This window comes from Drosophila navojoa, chromosome X (genome assembly GCF_054131105.1).
Source record: "Drosophila navojoa isolate 15081-1374.11 chromosome X, UAZ_NAV_1.0, whole genome shotgun sequence".
NCBI lineage: Eukaryota > Metazoa > Arthropoda > Insecta > Diptera > Drosophilidae > Drosophila > Drosophila navojoa.
Window position 1 is genome coordinate 22,346,582 of NC_142895.1, and position 21,888 is coordinate 22,368,469.

General features: G+C 41.9%; 2 protein-coding genes across 13 annotated transcripts; both read right to left on the reverse strand.

Moving 5' to 3' along the window:
- Nucleotides 1-529: 529 nt before the first annotated feature.
- Actn (alpha actinin) lies at nucleotides 530-21,798 on the reverse strand. 12 transcript variants are annotated; one of them, XM_089263787.1, is made up of 11 exons: nucleotides 21,590-21,798; nucleotides 13,464-14,101; nucleotides 7,822-8,238; nucleotides 7,581-7,734; nucleotides 7,261-7,412; nucleotides 4,859-4,951; nucleotides 4,415-4,765; nucleotides 4,172-4,350; nucleotides 1,896-3,030; nucleotides 1,648-1,825; nucleotides 530-1,582 (listed from the first exon to the last, which is right to left on the reverse strand). In XM_089263787.1, the coding sequence occupies exons 2-10, from the start codon at nucleotides 13,575-13,577 to the stop codon at nucleotides 1,667-1,669; spliced, it is 2,754 nt and encodes a 917-aa protein (XP_089119913.1). In that variant the 5' UTR covers nucleotides 13,578-14,101; nucleotides 21,590-21,798; the 3' UTR covers nucleotides 530-1,582; nucleotides 1,648-1,666. The 12 variants fall into 12 exon arrangements, with proteins under 12 accessions (XP_089119913.1, XP_089119914.1, XP_030243819.1 ...); XM_089263788.1 differs by having other exon boundaries at nucleotides 530-1,825; nucleotides 13,464-13,626; XM_030387959.2 differs by having other exon boundaries at nucleotides 530-1,825; nucleotides 13,464-13,629.
- Nucleotides 18,459-21,549, reverse strand: usp (retinoid X receptor ultraspiracle). Its single transcript, XM_030387967.2, has one exon. It carries the CDS (start codon nucleotides 20,496-20,498, stop codon nucleotides 19,041-19,043), a length of 1,458 nt encoding a protein of 485 aa, XP_030243827.1. The 5' UTR covers nucleotides 20,499-21,549; the 3' UTR covers nucleotides 18,459-19,040.
- Nucleotides 21,799-21,888: the final 90 nt, after the last annotated feature.

Below are 21,888 nucleotides of genomic sequence, written 5' to 3' on the forward strand. Positions count from 1 at the left end.
TCGATTCCGGAATTCCAATTCGCATTATCGCACCGAAATTTGAAAACACCATTTCGCATTTCAGTCTAAAACGATTTTGAAATGCTGTTTCGCATTAGAGTTTTGCAGTTTCGATATTTTGATTTCTTATCACAATTGCGAAATTTCTTTTATCCGAAATTCCGCTTTGCATCGCAATTTCTGAGTTTCGATATTAGATTTCGTTTTGAAACGTCATCGATTTGAGGTTCCTTATCGCATACCAGCTACAAAATTCCATTTACCATTAAATCTTCAAAAATTTTGAAGTATTACTTCTTATAATTCCGATGTTTCGAAATCACCTTTCGCATAATTGCTCCATTTCTGATAATAGCTTCCAAATGTCATTTCGCATTCAAGCTTCAAAATTTCTTAGTTCTGATATTCCATTTCCCACTTGGGGTTTTGAAATCCTACTTTGAATTATAGTTTCGAAATTCCATTTCTTATTCCATTTCGTATTAAAGCTTCTTCTTTTCGCTTTATTCCAAATGAAATCGACATTGCATATTAAAACACAATATCACCAAAAATAGTTTATTTACTTCACTTGCTCGTATATGTGAGTCTGTTTAACTGTGTGTGTGTGTGTAATGTAAGATTGTCCAATATTTCAAGTTGAATTTGTAATGCTGAAAAACCGAGATACTAAATGGAAAATAAAAATATAATAAATAAATACAATATGAGCGTGTTTCTTTACATGAATAAATAGGTATATACATACATACATATATGTGTATATATGTACATATATATATATGTATATATATATAGTTTACTTTATTGGCTGTTTCATTTGTGTTTAGAGTGTTATGTTTTCTGCCTGTACTCCATCTATTATGTAGTGCCATCTCTCTCTCTCTCTATCTCTCTCTCGCTCGCTCGCTCTCTTTAGTGCATTTTATTGGTGTGCTGTTCGTATGTATCTCTCTTTCTCTGTCTCTCAACCTATCTCTCTCTCTCTCTCTCTCTGTCTTACTCTCAGTGTGCATCTATCTATCTCTCTCTTATCGATTGTGCCACTGCCACAGTTTTCGTGTTGTATAGAACTTGTTTTGATTGTTTTTTGGTTTTGTTTTTGTTTTTTTTTTTTTTGGTTTTTGTTGTTGTTTGTTTTATTAACATAAATTTCAAAAAATAATGGTTTAGATGTTTTGTTGTTTTGTTTTCTTTTAGATATTCGATATGCATTTGTTTTTCATTCTGTTTTACAATTGGCTTGAAGAAGATGGATGCAATGTAATGTAATGTATGTAATTTAATGTAATGTAATGTATGAGATATATATCGAGATATATATATATATATATATGCATAGTAAGTACAATATATAATTTGCAAAAAAATTATAATGTTTCTCTCATCTTTCTTGAATTTTAAGCTTTACGAGTGTAGCATAATAATAAATCTATGTTTATTAATATTATTATTATTAAAATTTAGCAATTATTATATGATTTTTTCTTTTGCGGCCTGATTGCCACCCGACGAGCTCTCTGTGTGTGTGAGTGAGTGAGTGCGTGTGTGTGTGTGTGTTTGTGTATATCTCTGTATGTGTGTGTTTGTGTGCGGGTGTTCGTGTGTGTGTTTGTGTGTGTGTGTCTGTGTGAAGTGTGCTTGTAGAGTGGATGATCGAGTGCGTTTACAAATCGGTCTCGCCATAGAGAGCTGTGCTGAACGACATGTAGTCCAGGGCGCCGGGCACTCCATTGGGTCCCTTGTAGGGGGGCATGCGCTGGATGCAGTACTCGGCCTGATCTGGTGGCAATTCGCGGCGCAGCTCATCGGGCAATATGTATGGCTGAACGGAAAGGATACGCGTTATATAGAGTATAGAGTAATATTATGGGCATGTTCAGTTCAGTGCTCACCTTGTCGGCTGCCAGGATTCTGAAGGAATCAATGACTTGCTCGGCGGTGTCGGTGTCGGTGCTCTCGCGGGTCATGAAATCGAGGAAGGCATCGAAGTGAACATAGCCTGTATTGTTGGGATCGACAACGGCCAGGATGCGCTGGAAGTCCATGTCGCCCTGGCGATCCTTGCCGATCGAGTAGCCCAGCGAGACGAGGCACGATTTGAATTCCTCGGGCGTCAGGCGGCCGGTGCGATTCTTATCGAAATGATTGAAGCTGGAACGGAACTCGTTCAGCTGCTCCTGGCTGATGCCCTTGGAGTCGCGTGTCAGTATTTGGTTCTCCACCTCGTTAATGTTGCGATTGATCGAGGTGAGCAACTGCTCCCAGCCGACGCGCAGCGTTTCCATCGTATAGTTCGTGTAGCGGTTCTCGAAGATCATCGACTCCTGTACGGCCTGATGGATCTTCTCGAGCTCCTCAATGTTCGGCTTGTATGCGTACACGGCCTGCTCGTACTCCTTGAGGCGATGCAGCTGATCCTCGAGGGAGCCCTGCAGACCCATGCCTATCGCTGTCACGGCATCCATCTGCATCTCGATCCAGGGACCGACCACATTGGCCTTCTCGGCGAACTGGCGGCGCAGCATCTCGTTGTTCTGCTGCTTGCGCAGCTCGTTGGCCAACGTCTGGTCGCGCTGGGGCACCAGCTGGCGGACATCGGTCCACTTGCGTGTCATATCGTGGGCCGTCAGGGTCGTGTAGGGATTCTCCAGGCCGCCGGGTATCTGGTGCTGCTTGACAATCGACTCCACCTCGCGCACCAGATTCACAATCAGATTGAACTCCTTATCGGCCTCGCCGAGCGTCGCCTTGAACTGATCGTGCGCCTGGATCAGGCCCTGTATTTCTTCCATGGTGTGCACTATGAACATATCCACCAGATCCTCGCGTGTGCCGTCCAGCCAGTTGTTGAACGGCGCCGCACGCTTCGCGAACTCCAAATGCAAGATGTCGATCTTCTCCAATATGCGCTCAGCCTCATCCAAAGCGGTGCGACGGCGCTGGGTCAGGGCACCCAGGCGGTCCCACTGATCGCAGATGCGCTGGCAGCGCGCATTCACCGACACGCAATCGTGATACTCCAGAGTGCTGCAAGAACCAAAGCAAGTGTTAGAGTCGCGTTCGAGTCACCAGATCAAATGGTCGAAATTCCATTGCCAATGATCATGAGTGATGAGTGGGATGATCGGGATGATCAAGTTGATTATATAAGCTAATTCTATTGGTTCACTTAATCTTGTCTCAGTACTGATTGAGTCAATCCTGAGATTGGTCTTTAGATTGATCCTTGCCGAGGAATACATCTATAAAAACTCGATCTTGATCTTATTTGATGTTTGATCATCATGAAATAGTTTAACTCCATTGCTAATGACCATGAATGATGAGTGTGATGAGTGTGTTGATTGTCTAAACTAATTCTCTTGGTTCTCTTAATCTTGTCTCAGTACTGATAGAGTCAATCCTGAGATTGGTGAGGAATTCATCTATCAAAACTCGATCTTGATCTTATTTGATGTTTGATCATCATGAAATAGTTAAACTCCATTGCTAATGCTAATGAATGATGAGTGTGACGATTGTGTTGATTATCTAAACTAATTCTCTTGGTTCTCTTAATCTTGTCTCAGTACTGATGCTTTAAGTCAATCCTGAGATTGGTTTTTCGATTGATCCTTGCTGATCTTCATATGATTTGATGTTTGATGATCAAATATGATGATGAAATAGTTGAATTCCATTGCTAATGATCAAGAATGATGAGTGCGATGATCGTATTGATTATTGATATAAACAAATTCTTTGGATTCTCTTATTCTTCGACTTAATCCTGATGCTTAGAGTCAATCCTGAGATTGGTTTTGCTGAGGAATGCATCTACCAAAACTTTATTTAGATCTCATGCGATATATGGCTCTATGGAGCTGATGAACATGAAATGTTTAAGCGATTTCAAGATATTGAAATCATAATCTCAAAGTAAGACGATGATAATGATGATGATCGTGGAAGCAGATGGTTAAGAGTGAGTGAATATGAATTTTGATATAAAGACTCGCGCAAAGGCGCAACGATCTAACGAATCTAACCTCACACTTTGCGTTGTTGCCCAGCGGTTAGCATTGAGATAATAATTGAATATAAAATTGATAGAGATTCAGTGTGACACTGGATTAGGCGTAGGACAGGATTATCGCGAAACTTGTCGAGGGGCAACAGCTGCACTTACTTCAGCTCCTGGGCAATGGCGGCGATTTGTTCGACGCGATCCTGGTGGGCGGCCAGATCAGACTCAAAGGCTTCGTGCTTCTTCTTGAGGGCCTTCAGCTCGTTGAGCTTGCATTGACGGAAGTCCTGGGACTGCAGCATCTCCTCCTTGCCGCGTGTCCAGTCCTCGTGAGCATCGGCCTATGACAATGGAATCGCAAGTCAAACAAAGCTCCCATCAGGATCAGTTGCAGGGTGAACGTACCTTATGCTTGAACTTCTGGGCCAGATGTTCGAGACGCTCCAGGCGCATGGTCTCAGCCAGTAGCCATTCCTCGAACGCCTTCTCGGCCAGCTCGAGGCCCTTCCAGGCATTTGAGATATCAGACACGGTCTTGCCCTCGGTGGGCAAGTAGGCTGGACGGTTGGACAGACGCAGTTTCGTCTGCAGCGTGTTAAAGTTAGTTTCGAGTTTTGCCTTCTGCTCAACACGTGGCGGCTTGTGCTTGCGACGGTACGTGCGGTACTCCTCGAGCTTCTTCTGTACGCCGGCCAGCGAGTTGTCCGCCTGGCGCGAGTTCAGCCATGGCATTGTGCGGCGAATCCATTCCAGCAGCTAAGCCAAAACGGACGAGAAACATCATTAGGAGGGTGCGAACGGAACGGAACGGAACGAACGAACGAAATGAAACGGATCGAGGTCACTTACATCGCTGGCCAGACGCTCGTACTCCTCCATGAGGCGTTCATTCTCCTGGTTAACCTTGAGCACCTTGCAAATACGATTTGCCGCCGTTTCCGCCTGCCGATTGTCAAGTTTGGAAGAATTTCTGTTAGTTAAACCCCTGATGCGCCAGCCAATTACTCTGAGTGTCGATCGGAATACCAACTCAGAATGAATTGAGAGCAAAACAAAACGAAACAAACGAACGAACGAACGAACGAACGCACGCACGAACACAGCAAGACATTTAAACGTAACGGCGCAAGCTATGTATGTATGTATATAGGTATGTATATAGGCAAGTCCAATTGGAGCGTTAGTGATCAAAGACCATTCAAAGCAGGCGCAAGCAGCGTTCCCAAAGTTCTCAGGGTATAAAGGATGCAAAGTTCCCTTCGATGTGTCGATGGCCTCAATTCCATTGCGGGGCGTCAAGGAGAAAGAGAGAGAGAGAGAGAGCGAAGTGGGTGTATGTGTGTCTGTGAATGCGTGCATGTGCATGGAACGGAATGGAATAGAACATGATTGACGCCTATCGGAGATTCGATTGAATCAACTGTTTGCATATGTCACTAGAGCTGGTCCAAGTGGAATGAAACGATCGTTTGTGCGCTTGAAACAAATGGAATGAAACACCTTTAGCTGGCATAAACTGCTGCAATAATGGATTTAGCCATGACACGATATGAAACGTTGGTAGGTGGAATGCTGGAAACGGAACATGGAATGCTCTCTGCTGTACTCTAAACTGATCGATAACTCAGCGATAACTGTTATCGGTGAAGGTTTTCCTTAGCAAAATGTAGATGTGTGAGGTCTATGTATATATATATAGGTATGTATGTGTGTGTGTGTGTGTGCGTGTATAACAGACCTTTTGAGCGCCACTGAAACAGTGATAGTACGATGATACGTAGGTCATGACCGCTCTTTCATCTGGCAATGCAGTATTCTGCAAATCTGTGTATGATCGTTGGATGTATTGATTGGTGGTTGGTGATCATGATGATGGTGGTGGTGGTGGTGGTGGTGGTGGTGTTGTTGTTGTAATCGTTATCGTTATCGATTCGATATGCATATTATTTGTTGGGAGAGTCGTTGTTGTTGTTGTTGTAGCGGTAGCGGTAGCAGAGTAATTGTTGTTGTTGTTGTTGTTGTTAATGGCGTTGTTGATGAGCGCATTTGCAATCGCGAGAAGTAGATATAAGAGAGAGAGAGAGAAACAGAGACAGAGAGAGAGAAAAGCAACAAAACATACAAATGAATTAATTATTCGGTTAGTGAATTCGGCAGGCAAATTGGCATATGGCAGACACTCAATATACAATTACAATAAGATCTATGTATCTGCCAGAGTCAGCAGCCGGTACAGTGAAAGCTCGCCCAAAGGAACCAAACCAAACGCAGCTAACTTCATGTATGTAGACTAAGAATTTCCTTGAATTAACTAAATCAAGATGAATTTTGAGATGCAAAACTCTATGATTGAATATTTAAAGCCTTACTTCATTCATCTATTTATTTATCACTAATTTTATATCCTGTTCACTTTGCGAGCTTTCACTGTAGCCGTCTGCTCTTTATGCTTAGCTAGAAAATAGTTGTTTACAATAATATCGTAATATCGTAATATCGTATCGCATATTGAGCGCGTTAGTAGCTTAACATTCATAACTTAAGGCATGCCTAGAGATTAGAGCACATGGATATGGAACAGGGAATGCGCAGAGGAACTCGGGCAATGCTCTCCCAAAATGCAGACGCCAGAGCATGGTCCGAGTGGCCAGTGCGATATCAAGTATGAATAATATATAACACGGATAATACATAAGATAACGGTAATATATATATATATGTATGTATATGTATATATGTATATTAATGTGATAGTACAATGTGATTGACATCAGCCGAATCAGATCAAATTTGCATTCCAATTAATGCAGCATGCAGCAGCAGCAACAGCAAATGATTAGGGAGAGAGAGGCAGAGAGAAAGAGAGAGCGAGAGCGAGCTTTCACACAGATGGCAAACATGTATTGGCTCGACGGCTGTGCATGCTGTAAGAGCTTCGAAAGCTCACCAATACCAATGCCCGCGCCTCTTCTCGTATTAGTGTGGAGTTTGTTAGTGAACGGATTTCGCTTTGCGAGCTTTTGTTTGTTTTGGCAGCTTTCAGCCGTGGCCAGAGCAAAGCTTCAACGAGCGCAACATCAAAGGCAGCGTCTTGGCATATGTTTTTTCATGGTTTGCCAAAAAACAAACTGCAATATATGTATATATATATATAGATAGATATATATATACAAATGGTGTATATATATATAGAACGAGAAATGGAATAGATATATCATATTTATGTGTATCGAGATGTGAAGTTTAGTCACATTGTAATTATTCGGGACGTAGGTGTATTGTCTTGTGGGTTCGGGTACATGCGTCACATTTCCAACCTGTTGGGCTCCCTGGAAGGCGTGATAGTAGCAGGAGACGTACGTCATGATGGCACGTTCATCCGGTTTCGGAGTGTTGATTAAATCTGTGTGTTGTTTGGTTGGTCATCGTTGTTGATGTGCATCAAGAGAATTTAAATTTCAATTTTAGGTATGATCATTACAATGTACGAAATGCCCTAAGACTTAACTTAATTACAAGATCATTATGGCTAACTAGGGCATAGGGAGGACGAGCTGTTGGAACAACATACCATCTGGATCCAACATCCTTGGAATATCTAGATATTTCTCAGCAACATCGAAGGCAGTGTTCAGATTCTCCAGAGGATTGTCTTTGGATAGCTTGGCATAGTCGATCAGATCTGGACGATGACGATGGATGAGGGCACAGAATGCCAGACCGTCCTGCAAGCAGAGCACAAATGATTATTCATATAAAGAGCGGGAGAGAGAGAGAGAGAGAGGGAGGGAGAGAGCGAACGTCATTCTTACCTTGAACGAGAGATGGAAGTTCTGTACGTTGACATTCTTGTAGGGCGCCGTCTTGCGCTGGCACCACAATAGCAGACCCTCCTTGGCGGTCATCTCCTCGACCGAAATGTCCTGGATGGCGAAGCGCAGAATGATCGTCCAGATCATGCCGAGCGTCATTTTCAGATTGCCATCGACGATCTCCTCAGCGCCAATGGACACCAGATGGACGCCCTTCGATGCAATAAAGTCCAGCGCCTTGTTCACATTCGCGATTTTGTGGAAACGCATCTTGCCGCGATCGGGCTTGGGCAGCGTCTCGCCAGAGATCACCTCCAGCAGCAGCATCAGCTTAAGGCCATTGCGGAAGTCCTCCTCGATATTGTCGATGGCGGTGCCAGCTTTACGCAAATGACTGTTACACCACGCGGTAAATGTCTGTGGAGCAGGATAGATGGAAATTTAGATAGGTTCTATATAATGGATATCGATAAATAACGATACAAATCTGCATCGATTGTCAAGTCAAGTTGATTAACTACTTTCAATAATTTCCACTTCAGAATATTTGTCTCTAGCTCTAAAGCTTTAAATCACCTTACACAAGTCTGGCTTTTCCATTAAGAATCCTACAAGGAACTCGGGAAATTGAAGAACGTTTCTTAAATATAACAAATGCCATTGACTCTATCATATTATAAATTCTAGTAGATTAAATTCTATGCCATCATGTATATCATATCTATCTAGCAGCACCATCTAGAATCAATCTGAAAAATGCATTAAAAATCTAGCTAAGCTACTAGATATAGTAATTAATTGCATTAGAGAGAAAGATTAAAGAGCGTTTTGAGCAGCAGGATTGGTAAGTTTTCTTTGAATTTTTCCTAGCATTTCCCTGAGCGGCGTGAATCAGTTGGGCCGGTCTGGCAAGGCTGCAGCTGCAGCGCCGCAGCGCCAACTGCGACTGCGACTGCGACGGCGACAGCGACAGCGGCTGACAGTTGCAGTTATTTTTCACCGAATGGGGACAGACAGCAAGAACAAAGAGAAAACAAGAAAAGACAATGTAGAGATGTCTGTTTGTATGTACAAAAATATAAACCAGTTTTGTTGTTTTTCTCTTCTTGTTTTTTTTTTTTTTTGTTCTTTTTTGTTTTTGCACACACTTCATTATTTTGGTCGTCGACGTCGTCGTCGTCGTCTGCGTCTGCGTTTCTGCTGTTTGGTGCTTGTAAACTTACAACAGGCTTAATGTTGTTGCTGAGCAAAAAGCTCGCACACACAAGTACCTAAAGGCACACACACGTACACACACACACACACATGCACAAATATTACGGCATACAATGGCGCGCCCACACGCCCACAGAAATGCAGCTGCTAATAGTCGAGCGGGTCTCCCTGTGTGTATGTGTGTGTGTGTGTGTGTTTGTGTGTCTGTGTGAGTAGGCAAATGTTTGTGCTTGGCCATTCACATGAATTTCGTTCAAGTGATCCAACAGTGAAAAGGAAAGCGCGGGCGCACGCACACAAGCACACTGTTACCTAGTCGACACATGTATGTATGTATATGTATAAATGATAGCAATATGCATAACAATGAAAGAACCGCTACGCAAGCGCATAGGGACAACAGCGTTTCCAGATGGGAAACTTATTAGAAAATTGGGTGAAAGATAAAAAAAAAAAGTTGAAATGAAAATATATGTATGTATGTTAAAAAGAAACACACACATCAATAAAAAGAAAGAAGAAGTGCAAGAAGAATGGGAACGTATAGCCGGCTGCAGGTTTATTGGCCATTTAGCTGCTTACAGTTACGTGCGTGCATGATACAATGGGACAGGTCGCCAAGCAACTCGCTTAGATTGTTGGATGCTGTTATGGTTGTCGCGGCTTTAAGACGAGCTTAGACGAGCAAACGGAAAACGTGGAAGAGCTCAAAGAACAAGAAATGCAACTGTTAATGCAAATCGCTGTCTGCATCTCTCTCTATCTCTCGCCCGCTCTCTCTCTCTGTCTCTCCCTCTCTGTGTGACGATCAAAACGGGCGCTGGGGACAGATTACCTCTGCATTACATTACCCACACAAACAATAACACGTTCAACTAGGCCAGCAGCGCAGCAGAAAAGAGAGCAATAAACACAAACACACACACACACACAAATAGAATGCTGTGGTGGGTTAGGGGAAAAGAGTGCCAGGGAGTGGTAGGTAAGCTGCAGTTTGAGTGCGTTGCCAAACGAGTCGTTGGCGCTTACCGCTACTCGGCTGCATACATACAGACATGCATGTGCATACATACATAGATTTATTTATATATGTATGCATGTATGTATATGCATGCATGTGTGCAGCGTTGACTAGCTAAGTGCCTGCCGCATTCCGCCGTCAACCCGTTTGCTTTGCTTCTGCCGTTTTTTTTTTTTTTTCTTTTTCTTCTTTTAATAGTTAAAGCTGCGCTCAGCGCGATTACCGTTATCGGGCAGAGCTGCAGCATCCACAGCCGCAGACGCAGCTGCCCGTTGCCTACGCCGATCAGCTCCTCTCTGGCGATTGAGCAATCGAGGCAATAAGAAATGCGCACGCGCCAAAAGACAAACGCCGGGAGCTTTTTTGCTCAAAAAAAAAAATTAACACTCACAGAAAACAAAAACAAAATCATATTAAAATAAAAGCTCACGATGCGATGCGCACTCGCTCTCTCGCACACACCATTTTTAGCCGAATGTAATTTGAGCGGCCTCATAGCATGGACTCTTTCGCACACGCCGAAAAAAAACAAACCGAAAAAAAAAACCCAAAAAAAAAAAAAACAAACAGAAAACAAAATCAAATTAAATCAAACCAACGTCGACAACAGCGCGTAATGGGGTGAAGAGCAAGCGCGATGCTTTTTGGCAAAAATTAGTTGCAAAAAGTCAATAGGGTATTATTTAGGCACACACACGCATACGATTAGTGCGTTTGCCGCTAAGTGGCTGTCAAAATGCGTCGCAATTGTCTAACACTGGTATTTTTTTTTTTTCAATTTTTGATTTTTAGTTTAGTCATTGTCTATGGCAATCCTGCCAGCTGGCAATTGCCTAACACCTGAGAGGCATGTTGTATGTATATGTATAGATATACATATGCATGTATGTATGTGTGGTGCACTGCCGATGACGCATAGGCTGCTGAATCATACACACACACACACACATACACATATGTGTGGAGAGAGTGAGAGCAAGTGCAAGATTCGAAAACAATAAACAGCCTACGCCCACAAGCTCACCTGCTTGGCCGCCCACAGGTCGCCGTCTCCTGCCCCCCCGTACCCCCAGTTAGCTTGTTCACACAGTCATCAGCCTGCCATTTTGGCCAATGTAAACACAGAAATGCCAACAACAATAACAGCAACGACAACAATTTGTTGCTTTCATTATACATTTTAACTGCGCTGCGTCTCTCCCATAATGACGAGACGAAATTCTGTTGTGCGGTAATTTACGATTACGAAATTTATATATAGATCAACGGAGTACGCATATACCAGATGTGAGTGTGTATGGCTGAGTGTCCGCGTGTGTGTGTGTGTGTGTTCGTGTGTGCATGACTGTATGTCAAGCTCAATCATTAAAATGTTTTTAATCAGGTGGCAACCTCCTGCAGCAGCCATATTCTAATTTGTCATTGCACTGCATATCATTCCATCTCTCTTCCACTCACACTCACACTCACACTCTCTCTCCCTCTATGTGGAATATGCAGTTCTTTAGCTTATTGCTGGCTATTTATAATTGCAAATTGCTGCGACGCGTCGCGCCTACCCAGCTGCGGCCCACCCCCTCTATAAGCATATCATGAAGCAGCGTGTCAAAACCGCAACCTTGCACTAAATTTTCGTGATATTTTCGTTGTTGTCGTTGTTGTTGTTGTTGTTTTGAAACAATTTTTAGAATTATGTATATGCACAAAAATAACTGAATAATTTTTTGTGTGCTGCTCTTGTTGTTGTTGGTAACAAATACAAGAGCACAACAAAAAGCAATTGTGTTGAATCATTATTTGCTGCGCTTCATTTGCAGCCAACAAGAAAAGAGGAAAGAGCAAAGCCAACAACAACTACAACAACAACAGCAACAACAATTAAAATAGTTGCCAAATTGGCAATTAAATAAACCGAACATTTTTCTACACATTGTTAAGTGATTAACAGCGGGCATGGGCAGGTGGGGGCGGGATATTTTGGGTTTTCATTTTGGCAATCTGATTGAATCTGACTTATCAGACTACTATGTGGCTGGAAAGCTACATACATACATATGTACATATGTATATATGTATGTATGTGTGCCTGTGTGCCATTGAGTCACACATCTGAGCGATCTCGAAAGCGATCAATTGAGCAACAATTCAGACAGTGGCAGTGGCATGTTATTGTTGTTGTTGTTGTCAGGTAACGGCAGTTGCTTCCGCTGGAAAAAAAAAATATACACACACACACAGAACAAGCAAACAAATAAAGCGGCACTGCACTAAAGAGTGCGAGTGAGAGTGACAGGGGGTGGGCTGGGGCAGGTGGGACAGGTGGAGCAGGAGGTGGGGGAGGTGGGTAGTGGAGAAGTGACAGGCAATAAGAAATACGCGCAACATAATTGAATGGAACATCGCATATATAACCTTCAGCTATATGTATGTGTGTGTGTGTGTGTGTTTTGTGAGAGATATGGAGCGAGAGTGGGGGAGAGAGAGAGAGAGAGTGAGTGAGAGGTAAGGCAAATAGTTTGTGAAGTTATCAATAGGCAGAGAGGCAAATTGTTGGAACTAACTTTGTCTCAGGCATTTGGAGGCTTCCAGTGATAAATGATTGTGGCGCAAAATGTTTTTAACTGAACGACAACAACAACAACTACTACTACTACAACAACGCTTTATTTATTTTCGTACAACATATTTCAAACATTTCGAGAAAAGAACCATGAAATGTTTCTATTTATAAAATGCGCGCTGAGCTTTTCGCTTGCCTGCCCAGCCCTGCCTCACACCGCCCTGTCCCGCCACGTCTACCCTGCACAAATATTGAAACATAATCGAAGAAATATACAGCCACACACACACACACATACATGTGCGTGTGTGTGTTAGCTATAGCTAAACATTTCTATATTATGTATTTCATGCTGTTTCGCATCTGTGTTCAACTGATGCTCTTTAACCGTTAGCTATTAACCAGTCTGGCAACACTGACTGGCCATGTATGCATGTATGTATGTAGCTGGCTAGACGTAGACGACAACAATCCCGTGCCCATGTTTTCTAATAGCTGCTAGAATTGATGATTTGTCAAATGAAATAATAGAAACTTTGGCAGAAAACTTCGGCATAAATAAACATTTTCTTGGCCAAATTTCCTATATGGGGCTAATATTAGAGCTTTATTTATAGACAAGCATTCAGAGTTTCAGTTCAAAAATAAATCTTTCAGTTTTCCGAATTGATAAGAATGGGACAAGTGGAAAGTGGAAAGTGGAAAGAATGGCTGGCTAAATCTACTTGTACTTGACACTCGCCACATCTTAACTTGGCCAACGATCTGTGTGGATCGTCTCAAGATCAAGTTGAAATCGAAATCGAATTATATAGAATTTGGAATAATCTTTGGTGTCGCACTCACCTTCTTCTGTTGCTTCTCCCACGCCGGATCGAGCAATCCCTCGCGCTCCCATTCCTCCTCCTGCTCCATGTAGCCATCGCCGTACTCCATGGAGATACCGTTCTCCATCATCATTTTGTGGCTGTTTCGTTAGGTGCAGTTGCTGGTGGTGCAGTTGCTGTTGCTGCTGTCGATTATGATCGGGGGGGCAGAGGGGTAGTAGGGTTGCACTTTTCTTAATTACTTCGTTTGGGTAACTTTTCTTATATATTTTTTGTTTGTTTCTATTTGTTGTATTTATTATTGTTAAATTTAAGTTTTAAATTATTTTGTTTTTCATTAGTTGCAGTTGCTGGTCGTCTCTGTGTGCGTGTGCGTATACGTGCGTGTGTGTGTGTGCTCTTGTGTGGATTTCAGAATCTCAGAACTAATAATTTGTCGGAATTCGAAGTTGGTTCGATAGATTTTAGCTGGTTCGACAGGTGGTCTTAACTCGTAAACTTCAATCAACTGTTGTTTCTTTTATTTATTTATTTTTTTTTTATTGCTCGATTCACTTTTGGCTTGACATTTAAACTAAAGACAACAAATTGTATAGATATACATATTTATATATAAATATATATGTTCGTTTCAAGATAATCCTTCAAATTGTATATCTGCAATGGGCAAAGCGAAAGAGTGAGAGCAAGACAGAGATAGAACGATTGATCGATAAACAATTGATTAGCAAATAGAAACGGAAACGGAAATGCGAACTAAGGGAAGCGGAAGCCAGCTGAACTGTTGCACAAAGGGCATATACAGGTGTTTGTCTTTTCGAGCTCGAAATCAAATTCGAAAAAAAACTAGAATAGAGTGCTAAAAGCCAAGTTCAGTTCAGAATATATATCATATATACATATATCAAAATAATATATTTATATATACATACATACACATTTAGATACATATGTATAAAAAGCCGTTGTATAACACGATAATTTGCTACTTAATTATTTTGTTCACATTCGCTTTTGCTTGGTTTCGTTGTGTTTCGTTCCATCTCGTTCCGTTTCGCATTGGTATAGTTTTAAAAATAGTATGTTTTTCAAATTTTATTTTCGGCGTTAACGTCAACGCATGTGCCGTACGGTTTATCTTCTTCTTCTCTCTCTATCTCCCTCTCTCTCTCTCACTCTCTGTCTCTCTCATACACACACACTTTTAGAGGGGAGCAAACGGAACGGGGCGGTGCGGTTGGAAATTTCGGGCAGATTGGATTGTGGATTTAGTACAAATTTGAAATGATTTTCGAAAAAAAAATAGATGAAAAAAAAAAAAAAAAATGGTCGGACATACATAACGCATGTAGGTGCGTATGATGATCTGACATGATGTGCGTATGTATAGATGTGTAGAGGGGGATGGGGGAGGACTTTTAGACTTTGATTGAAGAACTATTAGATATATGAATATTAGCTATATCTGTATATATACATTATAATTTCAAGATATGTATATGCATATGTGAATATATGAATATAATATATATGTTTATTTATATATATAATTCCGTTCCGTTTTCAAAAGTATTTAACACAGATATCTAAGCAGTTCTTTTTTTTTGTATTTATTTTCGGTTTATACATATACACATATACATAAATATTCTATATATTCAGATATATGTATCTATATGTTTTGTATGTATCTTTATATATACACATATATATCTATACCCAGCTCGCACACACACACACACACACACGCACGCACTCTCACATACAACAGATTCGTTATTCGTAATTGAAAAAGCTTATTCTTTAGATATATATATATATATATGTATGTATGTATGTATATGTATATATAATTACACATGTATATATCTACTGTTATATATACACATATATGCATATATATACACACACACACATTTATATATATATGCTTCTCTATATATGTTTTGACGTATTTCTTTTTGAACAAGTCTGAACCAAAAAAAAAATAAAATAAAATAAATTAATAACTATATAAATTTATTATTTTTGTTACAGTTTTTCTTTCTTTTTCGCTTTTCTTCTTCTTTCGTGTCTGTGTTGTATGACAATTTAAAAAAATCGTTTTTTTTTTTACTTTTTGAAAAAAAAATATGAAAAAAAAATTTTTTGGTAATTTGATTTGTATTGTAACCAACAACAATAACGACAACGACAACAACAACAATAACAAAAAACAACAAAACAATATATGTGGAATATACTACAATTTGATGGAAATATCTACGTTTGTCGCTTGCAAAGAGAAAGACCCGCTCGCGTTGATAGCCAACTCAAAACTGATGTCGCGAAGCAAAAACTGAATATCGTACGTATGCGACGACCCAGAAGTGGCGGCGGCGGCAGCAGCAGCGCAGCAGCAGCAGCAGCACCAGCAACAGCAACAGTCAAAGAAAACTGTGCAGCCGCAGCAGCAACAAAAAGAACAACAAAATGCACGACGGCGATCGCCTCTCGTTTGTCACATACAAACACACGAAGATGCCCGAACGAGCATGCGCCGAAGCGAACACACGAACACACAAGCGCACACGAGCATGCATACACACATAACAATACATATGCACACAGTGGGAGTGGGTGGCAGCAGTGGAAAGGCAAAGCAAAAACAAAGAAGAAAGTATGAATTCGACCAACAGACAATTGTTGCTGCTGCTGCTGGCTGATGCTGCGGCGTGTATGTGTGTGAGTGAGCTAGCTTTTGTAAATCTGTGTCTGTGTGCGTGCGTCGCGTCGTGCCTCGGCCATGCTCGATAATTATCGATATGCAGACGAATGCAAGAGCGGTGACAACAGGTAGAATCTGCTAGAGCGAATGCCGTTAGCTTTTCGAAATGCAACAACAAAAGAGACAAACAAACGCACACTCACGCAGCTGAAATCAAGTCACCCTGTGTGAAAGCAACAACTTGTTGTTTGATGCTGCTGCTGCTGCTGCTGCTGCTGATGGTCAATGCGTGTCTGTTAGTTGATTTCTGTCTGTCCGTCCGTCCGTATGTCTGTCAGTTCGGGGTCGGACTGTCGCATCATACCGCCCCCGCATGGCTACAAAAATAGCAAATTGTTAATTTCGCTTCAGAAACTCTTTTCCAATACACAACGACACACACATACAAACATACATATATGCATACTAAGTGTATGTATGTGTGTATGTAGGTAAGGGAGGCATTGAAGACGGCACACACATGATTTTATTGGCATGCCACTTGGTTTTTCCGTGCAAAACTACTCTGAATATGCCGCCTATTGAACATATACAAATGTATTTATGTGTGTGTGTGTGTGCATTCATATGTATATATCGATATAAAAATATATATATATATATATGTATATAGACTATACATATCAGCATAAATATATATTTTTGTGCTTATAGACAGATTATTTATGAGTTTTATTAAACATTTTATAGCTCAAATCTAAATACAACTCACAAACACACACACACATACATATGTGTATATGTATATGGATTGGTGAGTTAGTAAAACTCTCTCACAAGGAGCAGCACGCAGTCACTCGCTCACTCGCTCGCTCTCCCAAGGAGCAGCAGCCACTCATTCACACTCTCTCTCTGCCTATATCTCTCCCTCTCTTGCTCGGCCACTCTCTACTTCCAGACAGACACGCTGGATGGATGAATGGTTGGATGGAAGACGCAGCAGCATGAGGGGCAGAGTATTACGTGGTCGCATCCCACCCAACTAATCGCAACTCGGCCCAATAAGAAGAAATAATTTATTTTTGGCCCATTTTTTGTGCGTCGTCAGCGGCAAATTCTTTTTGTTTTTTTCGTTTTTTTTTTTTTTTTTCGAAAACAATATCTATTTTTAAAGCTTCTGTGCGTTAATACCATGTTTCTGAAAATATCTATTTGAACGCAAAACATACATAAATTTAATAAAAATTGAAAGAAATGCCCGCCACGAATCCATAGGCAAACAGATGGATGGACGGACGGACAGACAAATTACCAAAGAGATGGCTATAAACACCAGCGGAAGAAAGTGAGTCTCTGCCACGAATTCAACATCAACTTTATTAACAAAGCTAAACTAAATGCTTTCTGATACAATTATCCAATTGCCATGGGCAACTTTAGAAAAAAACAAAACAAAACAAAAATCAAATTAGCAAGCGGAAGAGCATCCAATAAGAACGAGCGAATGGCAATTGTTTGATTCCAATTGGATCACACACTGCTTGAATATGAATGCGGTGATATTCCCAATTGGATTCGCGCGCTTTGTGTTATCACTTTTTTGTTCCAATTGGAGCGCCGTTTATTCTATCCAATAGCGATTTTTGCAGATTCTTGAAAATGCTCCAATATCATCTGCTGTTGCTTAAGCATGCCAAGGATTTTTGAGTCCAGAATTTCTTAGAGAAACATTTTTCTTCCAACTTTTCCAACGCTTGTCCAATTTGTTAATTGGCTTTGACAATAAAATGGCTGAAAGAAAACCTTGCAAAAAGAGAATTTACGACAATTTTTCTAAACTAAAATAGAAAAGTGTTGAAACATTAATTTAAAAATATATATATATTTATATATACACATATGACGGAAAAGTCTTCACTGTAAGACTAAATAATGTCCATAATTTTCTTCTATCAATAAACTAGATCTTCGAACGATGTTGATCGGATAGCTGATGATATAATGCAAGTTGATTTCGTCATTTTGAAAAATTATAAAAATCATATATATGTACATATATGTTGATACAAATTATTAATATTTTTATGGATTCGGTTTCAAGGACAAATCAAGAGCGAATCGATAAAAAGCTTCTGACATCGAATGGGTTGCGATTAACGTGCGTTCACTGTACGAGCGCGCCACAGGCGCTAATGCAAGACGTTTCTTCCGAACAGGGACAAAATTCAAGGTAAAAGAAAACACTTTCGTACACAAACGTTATACAGTATATATATACATACAGAGGGAGAGAGAGAGAGTGAGAGATAGAGATATATGTACATGTATATATATACATACATATATATATATATTAATTCGCATGTATTTTATAACGTTTGGATACAATTATTTTAAGAAATAATTACAATTTGCTTATATTTGATATATGCATATATGTATGTAGGTATTCACATATATATACATATATAGCAGATATATGTATATATATATATAACTATGACAACGCCACATTCATATAACTATGTTTTATTTTCAATTTGTTTTTATCGTTGAATCTTAAGGAAAACATTTTCTAGTTTGCAAAATAAAAATAAAAAAAAATTATATATATATTAAAATAATATATATGTATATATATTATATATCATTACAAAAAAAAAAAAAAAAATACATTACATATTTAGTATATTATTTTATAACATTCATGTTACTAATTAGAGAGTGAAATATAGATCAGATCATTCAGAATAATATTGGGAAGGAAGGAGGAAGTCGGGTACAGGAGGCGTGGTTGGCAGAGAAATGCAAACAAACTCAATCACAATGAAACAATCGATCGACAACATGCTGCGATACATTATCGATCGATAACAAGCCGTATCGAATTCACTCCGGCCTCAGGATCAGGCCCGGCGGCGGCTGCGACTCCAGCTGCTCGATGAACAGCTCATCCAGCGGCCGATCGCTGATGATGCGAAAGAAGAATAGATGATCCAAACACTTCAAACTGATCGAACGCAGCGCAGGCAATCGCAACAGCAGCTGGGCGAAACGCCCATCATCGCCCGGATGCTCCAGCCGGCAGTGCTCGTCGAGGCAGGCGTAGACCTTCTCGCGACAGTGCTCGATATCCTCACGATTCTTGATGCCCCTGATGTCCGGATTATACAGGATGATGGCCTTCAGGCAGGACAGCTCGCGTCTATCCAAATTGAGGCGCTTCATCTTGACGCTCAGCTCGGACAGTATGCGATCAAAGATCGCATGGACGCCCGCTTTGATCGCACTGTTGCGATGGTACGAGAAGCTCTGGCTGAGGAACAGCTGCTGCGGCTGCAGCACCGGTGACCGCCGATCGAAGGCGCTGTCATGGCCCACCCCGGCGATCGCTTCGTCCAGCGACTCGATGCTGCACCAGGCCACGTTCGCAATGAGCAGCTCGTTCCACGCCGCCTTCAGCAGGATCACCTGATCGTCGAGCGGCAGCTGGGCAAAGTGGGGCATTAGCCGGGCATACTCCACCATCTGGTAGAGCTGTTTGTTGACCACCTGGCAGAGCGCTGAGACGGCGCCTTTATAGTCCGGCTGCACCTCCGAGTTGGGTCCGACGCGCAGGAATGCCAATGCGTGATCACCGCTGAGCGCCTCCGCCCGCTGCTCGGCGTCCAGGAGACGTTCGATGGTGAAGTCGCGGGATACGCTGTTGGGCATAAATTCATCGGAGGCGCTATTGGCGCCACTGCCAACACCACCGCCGCCTACGCTAATGCCAGGGCCAGAGCCACCGCCAGCTCCACCGGCAGCACCGCCACCGCCGCCGCCGCTCAATCGTCCGGTGGAGGCGCGAGCACCGCGTTGTCGCTCCTCCTGCACGGCCTCGCGCTTCATGCCGCACGTGAGGCACTTCTGATAACGGCAATATTGGCAGCGATTCCGCTGCCGTTTATCGATGATGCAGTTTCGATTCTCCCGGCAAGCGTATGTGAGATCCTTGCGCACCGTGCGCTTGAAGAAGCCCTTGCAGCCCTCACAGCTGTAAACACCATAGTGTTTGCCGCTGGCTCGATCTCCGCATATGGAGCACAGGTGCTTTGACCCACTGAGCGGATGATTTGGCGGATATTGCTGCTGCTGCTGTTGCTGCTGCTGTTGTTGCTGCTGCTGATTGGGATTATTGTTGTTGTTGACATTGACCATGTTCATGGCCTGCATGAAGGGGCCCGGGCTCTCGGCCTTGGGCGAGAAGCTGCTGTTGTTGCTGTCATTTAGCTGGGATATGTCAGGCTTGACCTCCTCCTTGATCGGACCCAGCCGAAAGCTACCGTCTTGGTCGCAATTGTCCATCTTGTGCTGAGGCTTCACTCCTGCTGCTCGTTATTGTTATTGATCTTCTTCTTGCCAATGTTGCGTCTATATGTATGTGTGTGTCTATGCGTGTGCGACTTTCCCCGCTTCAGTTTCACTTTGTGGTCGACAGGAACGCCACCGTGTCGCAGAGTCTGGCAAATTTGTGTGCTGCATATATTGCACTCGTTTTCATTTACATAACTTGCGCCTTGCTTTTGCCACTTTATCCAGTTTTACGTCGTGTTATATCTTCAGGCTGAATTGATTTCCCAATTTGCAGAATTCGCATAGACGGGCTTTTCTGACTAATGATTAAATACTTTTCGCGTCGACATTTTTTTTCTCAACAAAGACAAAACTCACCACAGCGACTTGAATTCACCAGCTGCCAGTGTTGTCCAGCGCTCTCACGTTAGTGGCGGGCCCCAGACACACACGCACTCAACACAACATACACACACAACACCAAAGGTGGTTTGCACAAAAATCAATTGGATAAATTTTTATTGGTTTTGTGCCCCTGTGTGCTGGGCATACGCCAATGAAATGTGCATGTCTTGCAATTTTGGACAGTGCAACAACCCTGTTTAGAGCACACGACGGCCACCACCAACACCACAACCTCAACAATAAAAGAGAAAGAGTTCTCACCACTCAGAGCAACTCTGCGTCTGTCACAATACAATTCTTGTTGTACTGGCAAAATCGCAAACACGCACACAGACGCATCCAGCCAGACGACGCAAATACACACGTACACACAGACAGGTAGCGACCCTCCCTGCAATTATGCGCGGCATATGCAAAAATACACACATACACTCACACCCGTAGGCTAGAAAACACACACACACATTCATTTAGACATATGGACAAAGCGGCAATTCCCCGGCTCCGGCCTCGGCCCAAATAATCGACATCGACAAATCAACAACAAAACAATGAGCGCCGCGAACGCGCCTTCAAGACCGTTTTATTTATGGCCAACCACGAACCAGCAACACAACAAATTAAGTCCACAATTGAAATCGAAGTCAAATGAATTCTAAATTGTATTTAGTCGTAGCTTAATGCACGGTGCAACTTACTTGCATGCGCACTTGTTTGATTTCATGCAACGCGGCGTTTTGACTGTTTAACAGTTTTCGCACTATATTCACGCAAACGCGCACGGGTACACATTAAAAGTTGATAAAATGTTGAAAAACAATTGATAGACGCGTTTATCTGTAATTATTTTTGCCTTACTGATCTGCCGTCCAATTCAAACACACTGCAAACAAAATACTTAAATATCGCAAATGTGCTAAATTTGACCAAACAGTAATACGGCTGTGGCGTTTAAAACTTATCGATACCCGAGACTATCGCCACAAATTTAGGGCGA